This window comes from Barbus barbus, assembly GCF_936440315.1.
Source record: "Barbus barbus genome assembly, chromosome: 36".
NCBI classification, from domain to species: Eukaryota; Metazoa; Chordata; class Actinopteri; order Cypriniformes; family Cyprinidae; genus Barbus; species Barbus barbus.
In genome coordinates this window covers 18,269,076-18,282,468 of record NC_136714.1, presented here as the reverse complement: position 1 = coordinate 18,282,468, position 13,393 = coordinate 18,269,076, and the positions used below count along the sequence as shown (strand labels likewise).

Sequence of the window (13,393 nt, the reverse complement as noted above, 5' to 3'; positions counted from 1 at the left end):
ACGACATTGCAGTGTTGTGGCCCTGTTCTGACACGCATGGCCATTTCTCTGTCTTATCACTGGACATTCTTTCTTTCTGCTTGATTTTGTTCTTACCATCCTCACCTCTTTGCCTGTCTATATTTCGCATTACCATCAATAATTGTTTCTCATGCTCACTTACTGTCAGTTCTCTTTGAATTAGCTAATTCTCAGTCTCAAAATATGGTGACACTTTGCCGGAAATGGCAGTCTAAAAAGAAAAAGAAAAAAAATATATTTGTGCAAGAGAGAGAGTGCGGCTTTTATAAAAGTTTTTCCTCACAGTGAAATCTGACAGGATATATTTACATTTGGTGACATTAAGCATTAAATAACGATGAGTATTTTTGGCAAATTATTCATTTCATTAAAGCAGGGCTGTGTCATTCGCCTTTGCAATTTTTCATCTGATTTGCATGTTTCTGTTTTTCATTATGGGATGCACAGTCCCTCTCCCTTTCCTTTCAACAAAGAGAGAAATGGCCAAGGGATTTGGCCGTTGTGCGGCTGCTATCTTCCACACCTCCGTCCATTGCTCCGAAAGCCCAGCTGCCTTTAATTAATTTTGTTATCTCCACTTGTAAGTCCCTGTGACCTTTTGCGGCGCAGTGTTCCATAGAATTAAATAATTGAGAAGCTTTTCAGAAGCTGTTGACACTGTGAAGGGCATATTGAAGAGTGAAAATATCATCTTGTTTTTAAAAAAAATCGTCAAGCTGCTTTCTAAGATGCCACCTCGAGAGTGCAAAGCAAACCACAGCTTTTAAACTGTGATAGAGGTTGTTAAAGTCTCAAATGGGTATTTTTTGGAGTGTTATTTCCAAACTAATGTATGTAATACTGCTGGATTGAGCTCAGAGTTGCTGAGGAACATTATTAGTTGGTTTGCGTTGAGATTGAGCCGCTATTCACTCTGTGCGGGCTGTGTTAGAGTGAAGGTGAGGGGTCTTCAATGCCTCATGTCAGAGACTATTACTTCTCTCACTGGCCTGTCACTTCCACTTTGCTTTGCGTTTTCCTCGCTGGCCTGGGTCTTTTCCAATGGACAGATAGAAGCTGGAAGGAATAAGCATTTGAAATACCAAATTATATTTTCTGTGAAATAACATGCATGACAGCTTTGCCATAATGAGAAAATTGGTGCGGCGGGTGATGGCACCGGAAGAGAGTTGAATTCAAAGAGCATGTATTTACACGGCAATGGCACAGGCTTTCACCCTGGGGAATATTCACACTTAAGAACTCAGGGCTTTCTCTCTCTCTCTTTCCTGCTCGATCACATCCCACCCTCATAGTCTGAAGTGCCAAAAGAGGAGGAAGATATATTTGACTGTTTTGTCATTGCAGTTGTCAGGATGTTGCATGTCTATGGTTGGCTGGCGTCATAAAGACAACGAGACAGTGGCAACACAAATTGCAACATTTCATTTCAACACCTTTCTCTTACCACTCTGATGCCTTTGGGGAGGTGGAGGCCAAGTGTTTAGCACTCCCAAGCTGGATCAGTCAACAGAATTGTCTTCATAAAGAGCACATTCCTTGAGGCTGCACTGCTGAATGTGCATTGCTTCTGGTTGTTAACATGTTTCACTTCTACTAGGATTGCATTTAAACACACATAATTAATGGGTCATTAAAGAGTGATCTCCATTGCACACTAATGTATGTCCTGAGTACAACCCTGAATGAAAGAGCATTTGCAGCCTTCCTAATCAAATCTGTTCAATTAATGTGTATGCCACACTTCACAACATTATTTCTAATGCTTGTAAGTTTTTTTCATTGTTAATGTAATGTTAGCCAATTTAGTACCATTAGAGGCTTAGCACAGGTGGACAAAGCATGGTCTGAGTGCATGCATGAAAGAACATCCATTTGAGCACCATGAATGGATAATGGAGATGGAAGGAAAAAATCATAGCTATCCATAAACCATTCAAGTACAAGCACAAACTCAATTTGGTATTTGTGCACTGTTTTCTTCTCACACTCTCAAAGCACACACAAGGGCCTCATCTCATACAGCATACAAACCCAGTTGAGTTCTTTCACATCTTCTTGTGCTTGAATGGACAGTTATACACAAACTTATATCAAAATACCTGTCTCTCAGAGTATCCTTGTTAGCATAATCAGTTGTCTTAAGTGAACATGCACAGCTGAGGAAAAAATTAGATACGTCACAATATTGAATCTGTGCATTGTCTTAAAGTGACAGCAACTTAATAACCTGCTGCTGTCTATGTCATTAATGTTAATTTAGCAACAAAAGACAGAGAGAAAATCATTCACTGCTCCTGATTGAATAACTATTGTATATTTAACAAAGATTAATATTTAATTAATACAGTTAGAGCTATGCAGTGTTATACTGCTGTTAGAAATACCTGGAAGAACGTTTTTGGTCATCCAAAACATTTTTGTGATCTGTTCCATCCCTAGTAAAATATTATTACAATTGACTATTTTCTGTTTTAAAATATTTTTGTGATGGCAAAGCTTTTTTTTTATTATTAGTAAAAAGTCAAACAAAAAGAACAATATGACATTTTTTAACAATGTAATGTAAAATGTAAAAGTTTGATGCATATAATACCTTTTAAAGCCATATGAAGACACTTATGTGAAGATTCTCGTTCCATTATTCTTGCATTGTTTCAAGTGTCCTACATAAAGCACCTTCTCTCCCTCGCAGTCCATTTTACGAGGCACCTGAAACATTTAATTTGGAAATTGCCTTGTAAAGAAGACCTTCATGTTCAATTATGCCTGTGACATCTGTTATTACAGCTAATTCCCGACACCTGCTCCCGCATTTTCAATATGCTGTTGAATGTGCGTTTTGGCTCACAATTGAGCGGGGATTAATCTCCATTGGAAAGGGAAGTAGACTGATGGATTAATCTCCATCAGTCTATTTCCATGAGGAACCAAGCTGCCTCTCTTGTTCCAGATTAGCCTTTAATCAGGCCTGCTTAGTCCAAGGGCACGGAGGCCCAGACATTGAGCAGAGCAGGAGGGGAACACCCTTTTCAGCTCAAGACTACAGTTTCAGTTAGTTTTGCACTCCTTACAGTAGCAGATCTTAACGGATGGCTTGCATGTCAACATATAGAGAGGTGAGACTTGGAGACTGAATTGCAGTCCATCAAGAAGATTGTAACACTTCAGAGACCACACTTAATGAGCTGGATTTGAGTTGATCCTTATCCTTTGATTCATTTGACCTCATCCAGATGTATTTTGCCTTAATAATCCAGTTCGGATTTAGATAAGATTTATCTTGCTTTGATCTGACCACTTTTCTTCCATATTTCGTCTTTGGAATTCTATAGCAATACAGGCAATTTCATTCTTCTGATCAAGGATAACTAAGTAATGAGTATATATTATAAAGTGAAATTGTCTTAACCAAGAACACAGTTAAGAGGCAGGCAAGCTGAGAGAATCCAAGGGTTTGAGCTTGCCAATTGTGCCAGTGTCCTACGTAAATCAGAGGCAGAAATCTGTGCCACACGTGGGGCCATCATCTAGGCGAGATGACTTTGAGCTGCTTCCAGAATGTGTTGATCACTATCAGGAGTCCATTGTGAAATCTAATAAATGTGTCTTGATGTTCTCAGGTGCCAAAATTAACTTGTACACAATCCAGAATCCACAAAATGCTTCACTCAGATTAATTAGATAAAGAGAGCACAGCAGATGTAGCTCTATAATGAAATTATGTAACACTAACTATCTGTTCATCACATGCAGCACAGATTTTTTTCTTTTCTTTTAATGGTTTCAAAGATTCAGGTAAAAGTTAAAATAAACCAAAATATACAAATTCTGTGATTTTTGTCTTGTTTACTGACCAAACCCAAATGACAGTACATCTGTTGTTTTCCATATAATGAAACTATTCCTTTTATGTGTTGAGTCTGAGTATTGAATGTAATTGCAAAGTCTTGGTATCGATCTTTGATCTTTCTTTTGTAGACTGCTGATCTACGGCCAGTACTGCAGCCATATGGAGAACGCTCAGAAGACACTGGATGAGCTGATTGCCACACGGGAAGATGTCAAGTGTAAAGTGGAGGTATGCTCTTAACAGTCTAATCTTGTACATTTTTTAAGTCTCGGTGGCATAGTGATGTTTCAGGTATGCAGTTTCATATATATACACTAGCAGTCAACAGTTCGAAATAATTAAGATGTTAAAATTTAGTTGAAAGAATTATCTTATGCTCACCAAGGCTGAATTTATTTGATAAAAACATATTAAAAGATCTATATTGTGAAATATTACAATTTAATTCAACTGTTTTCCAGTATAATATATTATGTAATTTCTGTCCATTCTATTTCTGTGATGGCAAAGATGAATTTTCAGCAGCCATTACTCTTTACAGTTGTCAGTGTCACATGATCCTTCAGAAATCATTCTAATATGAATATGATTTGGTGTTCAAGAAACATTTCTTACTATTATCGGTAAAACTTTACAATAAGGTTCATTAGTTAACATTAGTTAACAACATTAGTAAACATGAACTAAGGATGAACAATACTTCTACAGCATTTATTCATCTTAGTTAATGTTAATTTCAGCATTTACTAATGCATTATTAAAATCACAAGTTGTGTTTGTTAACATTAGTTAATGCACTGTGAACTAACATGAATAAACAATGAACAACTGTATTTTCATTAACATTAACAAAGATTAATAAATAGTGTAATAAGTACATTGTTCATTGTTTGTTCATGTTAGTTAATACATTAACTAATGTTAACAAATGACTCCTTATTGTAAAGTGTTACCGTTAAAATAAAAAAATAATAATATAAATCTGTTCTGCAAGGATCCATTAAAATGTTTCAAAATTACAATAAAGACATGTATAATGCTACAAAAGATTTCTATTTAAAAATTTTTTTTTTTTTACTTTCTTTTAATCAAAGAAAAATATATATATGTAGACCAAGATGGCGGCGCGAACACATCGCGAGGCTCAGCGTCTCTCCAGTTTTTGCAATTTTGCAGTATTTTTCCTGCTCATCTCGGGTCTGTTCTCACTGAACAGCTTTGCCTTAACATCATACACCCGACAGGAGCTTTTGGATATCGGTCTGCACTTTTCCAACAGTTTCATAACCAATCATCGACTCATCCCGGAGATCTCCAGAACACCCGAGGCTACACACTCTGCTCGGCCGGGCGGAAGTGCTCACAGGCGGCGCCGAGATCGTAAACAAAGGCGGGGGAAGCGCGGAGGACTAAGAGCTAAGCTAAAGCTAACACCGCACCGGCTCTCTTTACCCAGCATTTTCCTCGCTAATGTGCGGTCATTGGTGAACAAAATGGATGAAATACGACTTCGCATCACCCATAGTAAGAAACTTTTGGACTGCAATGTCATGGTTTTCACTGAAACATGGCTACATAGCGACATACCAAATAATGCTATTGATCTAACCGGACGCCACACGCTCCGAGCAGATAGAACGGCAGATGACTCCGGCAAGACCAGAGGTGGAGGATTGTGCATTTATGTGAACAAAGCTTGGTGTACGAACTCTGACATTGTTGGAAAACACTGCTCACCTAACCTAGAGTTTCTCATGGATAAGTGTAGACCTTTCTATCTGCCGCGGGAGTTCACTTCCACCATCATAACTGCAGCCTATATTCCCCCGGATGCTAATGCCAACCTTGCTATGAACGAACTGCATGCGGCCATTAGTAAACAACAGACTGTACACCCGGAAGCTGCATTTATTGTTGCGGGTGATTTTAATCACTCCAACTTAAAGACAGTGCTCCCCAAATTCCATCAGCATGTCTCCTGCCACACTAGAGGAGAAAAAACTTTGGATCATGTTTACACAAACACCGCAGGAGCTTACATCGCGACTCCCCTCCCCCACCTCGGACAGTCTGATCACCTTTCTTTGTTTCTCACCCCCAAGTATTCACCCCTCATCAACCGTGTGAAGCCATCAGTGAAGACCATCAAAGTGTGGCCAATGGGAGCAGAGTCTGTACTTCAGGACAAATTTCAACACACGGACTGGAGTATGTTTGCTTCTCAGGCTGCCAGTGGCTCTCACACGGACATTGACATCTATACCACCTCTGTACTGGATTACATCAATACCTCCATTGACAGTGTTACAACAGAGAAACAGATCACAACGTACCCTAATCAGAAGCCATGGATGAACAAGGAAGTGCGGCTCCTGCTGAAAGCCCGCAACACTGCTTTCAGATCAGATGACGCTCAGGCCTACAGCATATCCAGGGCTAACCTGAAGAGGGGCATCAAGAAGGCCAAGCACTGCTACAAGCTAAAGGTAGAGGAGCATTTTTCCAACTCTGACCCCCGGCGCATGTGGCAGGGCATCCAGGTCATCAGTGACTACAAACCATGCAACTCCACTCCAACGGTCACAGACGTCTCCTTCCTTAATGAGCTAAATTACTTTTATTCTCGCTTTGACAACAACAACAAGGAGACAGCCACCAAGATCACACTCTCAGGAGACCATCAGACCCTCAAACTCACCTCCACAGATGTCTGCACAGCATTGAGCCGGATCAATGCATGCAAGGCCGCTGGCCCTGACGGCATTCCTGGACGTGTGCTCAGGATATGTGCAGAGCAGCTCGCAGAGGTCTTCACAGACATTTTCAACCTGTCCCTCACCCAAGCAACTGTGCCAACATGCTTTAAGGCCACATCCATTGTGCCAGTGCCGAAACACTCCTCCCCGACGTGCCTGAATGACTACCGCCCCGTAGCACTCACACCCATTGTAATGAAGTGCTTTGAGCGACTGGTCCTGGCACACCTCAAGAACTGCCTCCCACCCACACTGGACCCACACCAATTTGCCTACCGTAGCAATAGAAGCACTGAGGATGCAGTATGCACAGTATTGCACTCGGTACTCACACACCTGGATAATAACAACACTTATGCACGGATGTTGTTTGTTGATTTCAGCTCAGCATTCAACACCGTCATTCCCTCCAAGCTGATCACTAAACTTGGAGACTTGGGTGTTAGCACCTCCCTCTGTAGCTGGATTATGGACTTTCTGACCAACAGACCTCAGCATGTTAGGTCAGGCCACACCTGCTCCACCACCATCACACTCAACACCGGCGTACCACAGGGCTGTGTGCTGAGCCCATTCCTCTACTCCCTCTACACCCATGACTGCAGGCCTGTGCATGGATCCAACTCCATCATCAAGTTTGCTGACGACACCACAGTGATTGGCCTCATCAGAGACAACGATGAGACTGCCTACAGGGAGGAGGTACAGCACCTGGCTGCATGGTGCGCTGACAATAACCTGCTCCTCAACACCAGCAAGACAAAGGAACTTATTGTGGACTTCAGGAAGAAGAAAAGTGGAACGCATGACCCCATCCACATTAACGGGATGGTTGTTGAACGTGTCTCCAGCTTCAAGTTCCTGGGAACCCACATCTCGGAGGACCTGACCTGGACCACCAACACATCCAGCCTAGTCAAGAAGGCTCACCAACGCCTCTTCTTCCTTAGGACACTGAAGAAGAACCACCTGTCTCCAATCATCCAGCGGAACTTCTACCGGTGTGCAATTGAAAGCATCCTGACCAACTGCATCACAGTCTGGTATGGGAACTGCACAGTTGCTGACCGCAAGGCACTGCAGAGGGTGGTGAAAACCGCCCAACGCATCACAGGGACACCACTTCCTGCCATTGAGGACGTCCAGAGAAAACGCTGTTTACGTCGAGCTCGCGGCATTCTTAAGGACTCCTCTCACCCTGACCATAGACTGTTTAAATTACTGCCTTCTGGGAGGCGTTTCAGGAGCCTCCGATCAAGGACAAGCAGACTCAGGAACAGCTTTTTCCCTACAGCTGTTTCCCTACTAAACTCTGCCCAATGATACCCCCCTCACACACCACCACAAACTCTTCACCCCTCCCCATCATTAAAATCGGTTAAAAAAACAAAAACAAAAAAACATCCACACACTGAGTACTATGCACTGGAAATTTTATTTCTATGCACTTTCAATGTTCATTGCACTAGTGTTTATATATCTTAATGTATAGCTTATTCATATCCATTTGTAATTATATTCATAGTTTTTGCTCATAGTGTACATACATTTACTGTACAATCCATCTGTATAGTATGTTCATATCACCCATCTGTATATCATACTGATAGTATTTAAAAATTGTAAATTATGTCCATAGTACTACTGCCTTATCTGTATATTCTGTACATATGTAACTATTGTAGACACTGTATATCCTGTACCTCTGCTTATTGCACTTCTGGTTAGATGCTAACTGCATTTCGTTGCCCTGTACCTTACATGTGCAATGACAATAAAGTTGAATCTAATCTAATCTAATCTAATCTAATATATATTAATGGTGTCAAAATTAGCGCGTTAACGCAGGCAATTAATTTTTTCAGTTTAACGCGTTAAAAATATTTAACGCAATTAACGCGGGCAGGGCTAGGTTTGGCCACCCCACTCACAACTGCTAAAGAATTGCGTTTATTCAGATGCAGAACGTCTTTACGAGCACATCAAATGGGACACTTTTCAGACGCGTGCTCTAACTTCACCTCAGCGCCAGGCGCGAGTCACACGAGCACGGAAACGGTACCGATGATGAGGAGCTTCAGTAGGACATCAGTGAACTGCGGTCAGATGAGATGTTGTCAGGCCATATGTCAGAATAAACAAATCTTCCTGTCCTGTCAGCTGTTATACTGTGCTCTTAGCGCATGCTCTTCCGGTGCGTGCTGTATTAGGCTATATTAAGCCACTTTATCATATTCAAACCCAAATGAAACTACGAGTAGACTATGCGATGTCGTAGTTATGTCGTCAGTTAAGTTATGAAGTCACATAAAGGAGATTAAAGCTGCCTTAAAACTGTGCATGTAAGTATTTATTTTTTATGAGTCACATGTAAAGCAGTGTCAGATCTGCATCAAGTTCAGCAGTAGCCATTTTTAAAGTAGCAGCCAAAATAACCTAATAACCAGTGATGTCTGTTAATCAAAGAACAAAAGAAAAAATTAACTTTATTAAATTAGGTTATATTTTCACATTATTTATGTGAAGATTGTTTTAAGTTTACTTAAATTAGAAGTCTAATAAATGTTAAATTGATAGCTTTCAATTATACTGTAATGTTGAATGGCTAGTCGATAGTTAAATAGTAGTAAATAAATTCATAGAGACATCAGTTGTTGTCAGTGATTCTTGCCTTCAGTCATAATAAAAGATGTCATTAAACAAATATAAAAAAATATACTGTCTTTATGTTATTTCTATATTAATTTGAAGATTGAATGTGAAATTATTGCAATATAAAGGTATAATTTACTACTTTAATGTTAGGTGGGATTAATTGCGATTAATTTCAGAACAAATGTGCGATTAAGTTTTGTTTTTTTGTTTTTTTTATCGATTGACAGCACTAATATATATATATATATATATATATATATATATATATATATATATATATATATAAATTAAATGCAATAATAACGCAAGTTAACGCGTTATCACTAACGCATTAATTAATCAAGGCCGACAAGTATTTTATTGCGCATTAACACAGTTTTTTATTAGGCTATTGTTATTATTATGAAAGTCCGTTGCTCACTGGCTCTGAATACACATACAGACAAACCATGGGTCACAGGAGGGGTGGGATGTTGATCAGTACTGGCTTGGGATGGGTGTCATCACGCGTCTCAACCAATGAGAGCATTTGGGGTGGGCCTAAGACTGCAGTATTTATTTATTTTATTTTATTTATTTATTACAGGGACAATGCATATTAATAAACATTTCCGTCAATATGCCAGAGTTAGCCAGAAGGCTATTTTTCACCTGCAGTCCCTAGACAGATGGTAAAAGTCAAAAGCGCTCACATGAATGCTCCAGATAAAATTATTTAGGCTAAGCATCAACATTCACAAACCACTGTTCGCTGTTATTTTTAACAGAAAAGAATGCAACGTGCTCATAATCACAACTTCATAAGTGGGTGTTACGGCCCGTAACCATTTTAAGGCTCGTTAATTCAAACAATTAAATAAAGGACACAGGCCGAACATATGAAAAAAATCACAACACCTGATGTGAATTTCAAGGCGCCTCTTATTCAATTCACTTACTGTATTCAACTCAAACCTTCAGCAAATAATACACAACAGTTCACAAAGAATATTTATAAACATAATCTAATGAATAATAACAAAGAAAAAAATAGTCAGCTCACAGGTAGGAAAGCTAAGAAAACAGACCCCTAACTACACCTGTTCTCGGAACAAAGCTCTTACCTGACTCCCGAAATAAAAATAAGAATAGGTGAGTCTTCCAGACACCTGCTTCCCTCGCTCAGTTCTTACTAAATAAACAAAACGTGAACTAATAAAATAAACACACTACCCGCAACTGATAAAAAAAAATCACATATCAAAACACAAATTTACAAGTTAAACCTAAGCATAACGAAAAGCAAAAATATAGCCTCAAAGAGGTGATGAGAGAGACGCTTGCGAGAACAATGGGAAGAGGAGCCACAGAAAGAGAGAGACCGCCATTGTCGCCTCGCAGCCTATTTATCCGGAATCCTTGATGACGTCACGTGACGCTCGCAGAATGGAAATCCCCCACAATGCCACCTATGGTCTTAGAATATAAATGTCACGTGTACACACAATCATGCTACACGTATCATAAGTTCGGCACTCCGGCGCGGTTAGCGCTCACACTACATGCGTACCGCGCCCGAGCCCAACTGAACCGCGCTCTGGCCCACCTCTTCCAACAGAGCCAGGTATGCCTAAACGAACCGGATCAATCACACTAGTTAAACGAACCGGGCTTTGAGGTTCAAACACGCTCGGGCACGGTTAAGATTGCCTTGTGTGAGTACACACACACACACAATTAGTGTTAGGATTAATTGTGTGAGGAGCAGACCAAAATGTGAGTTGTTCATTGAAAATCTTCTCCTCCAGTGTGCTTGTAACTGCTGGGACTGGATCACTGAGTCAGTGTGAACGGAGTCAATCTAATTTGAAAAAAAAAGCATGTTTTTGTGAACTGGATCAATTCCTTGAAATAATCTGACTCAAAGAACATTATGTTCATTAAATAGACATCATTATCGCCCTCGTGGTTTCAGTCTGTTCCTCACACAAAGCTATCTTGTGGCTTGGAGAGGTCTTGGAATGAGTTTATTAGTTGATGAGTCATATTGGCAACTTTTATGATTCTTTGTTTTCTGTCTTTAAAATTTGAAAACTCCAGAACACATTTATTGTTTTTGCATTAAAATAAAACCGCAATCAGTGCATTATTTGGTTTTACTTTTGTGTTCCAAGGCAGTCATGTGCATTTGAAACATGAGGGTGATGTCATTTTTTCTCTTTAAGCGAGTTAATCATGCTCAAAATCTACTAAATAACATGCAGGTCTCACTCTCTGACTAAAACTGTACTTCTCATTAGGGACACCGTCTCAAAGAGACTCTTTTAACAGCTCTTTCTCCCAGAGACCGCTCCAGTGGTCAGCCCCAGCACAGCGTTCCCTCTCAGCAGACTGCTGTTGACAGTTTTGGGACATGAGCTAATTTTGCTCTTCTAATGCTGCTCAGGATGCAAAGACTACAGGGCTGTTTTTGTGCCTGCTAGTCCGAGGCAGTATAGCTTACTTTAATGAATCCAAAAATAAAGACTGGTGAGAGAAGCCATTATTTCCACACGGGATTAGAGGAGATTACAGATGAAATCACAGCAACTGAAATTCTAGACATGCTTGTTGACAAATTCACATAATTATCATCCTGTTATCTCACACAGAAGAAGGGCTCTGTAATTTGGTACAGACCATTCAGTGAGTGGTTATGAGACCTCTTGGAAAGAGACGAGTGGCTCTTGTAGTGGATTAGTCAGAGATCCTTCATAAGGAGGGACGTGGAGTCACTGATAGTCATAGAGATGATGAACCTCTTCCTCAGTCTATTCTGAATGTCAAGCGTAACATTTGAGTAGTCTGTGCTCCTTGCTTACTTGTCATTTGAGAACAGGAAGGAAAAATTAAAAGTGAAGAGATTAACACATTAAGTGACGACCACAAATCTTGCAGAGGAAAAGATAACATCTGTTTGTATACAGTATACAATTTATACACTTTAGACAAAATGAAATCAGTTTTTGATTTTAAAAAATTACTATTTACTTAATTAATGTTTCTGGTCTTATTGTGTGTGATTAGGAACTATAAAAGCCTGTTTCCATCTCCGTGTTGAAAAAAAGATAATTGTGTTTAAAATCTAAAATAAAGTCACATTGTGATGGAAATGTGTTATGGAAATAAATTAAATTGTTTGCTTATGTATGTATTTATTTAGGGTGGAAGGGATTTCTATAGTACACACTATTCCAAAGAAAAACATGTTTTCATAATCACTAAAAAACAAAATTTGAGAAAAATATCACTAACCAATAATATCCTAAATCCAGTCAAATCTTAATGGATAAAATGAAGTATTGCCTTTGTTATTATTTAAATATTTTTCACCTTACAAAATATGTCACATTCCAGAAAGCCTTGTCATCTTTAACAAATTATGTATTTTTAAATTCCACTTTGTTTTTATTTGCTCTGAATTTTTCCTTTTAAAAGCTGCTGACCTGTTGAAATAATCTTCCTCCACAGGAGTGTACCATGAAGGTCCAGGAGGGGAAATTTAAACTGCAGGATCTCCTGGTGGTCCCTATGCAGAGGGTCCTCAAATACCACCTTCTGCTTAAGGTGAGAGCCACCATCAGCATTACTATAAGCTCATTGAGCAACCTGTTCAACTTCCATTTATTCCAATTTAAAGTTTGAAAGTAGCAGAACAGCAGTGCCTTGCGAACCCCAAAACCCTATAAAACATTCAGATCGTTTTACCTCATCCAACAAGACTCATGTGGCTCTCCACTCTGCTCAGCCACTGCTAATAGAGATCATGTATAAAACAGGATGCCCTGCATGATACAAACCTTCATTAATTCACAACACACATTAATAATGGATTGGGAGAGAAAGACTGTGACGTGTGGCAGACGGCCAGGATACAGCGGAGAGGGACGTGAGCATTGGGAGTTGGATACAGTGACACTGTTTAAATCAGCCATGCTTAAATCATATTATCCGCAGCCCATTTCATACACTCAAACCCAGGGAGTGTTGCTGTGTAGCCTGTTTCAGTTGTGCTTGAGATGGCATGTGCTTATTCTTAAAAAGTTTGCTAAATCTAACAAGACCTCCTCCTTTTAGGGACATCCACATT

General features: G+C 39.7%; 1 protein-coding gene across 1 annotated transcript in view; it reads left to right on the top strand.

Moving 5' to 3' along the window:
• The window catches only part of LOC306856179 (guanine nucleotide exchange factor VAV2-like), a 249,109-nt gene that overhangs the window by 221,749 nt on the left and 13,967 nt on the right, over positions 1 to 13,393 (top strand). The window contains exons 9-10 of the mRNA XM_079395263.1: positions 4,003 to 4,102; positions 12,775 to 12,870. Coding sequence (XP_079251389.1) covers positions 4,003 to 4,102; positions 12,775 to 12,870 — 196 coding nt within the window. The remainder of the gene's footprint in view (positions 1 to 4,002; positions 4,103 to 12,774; positions 12,871 to 13,393) is intronic.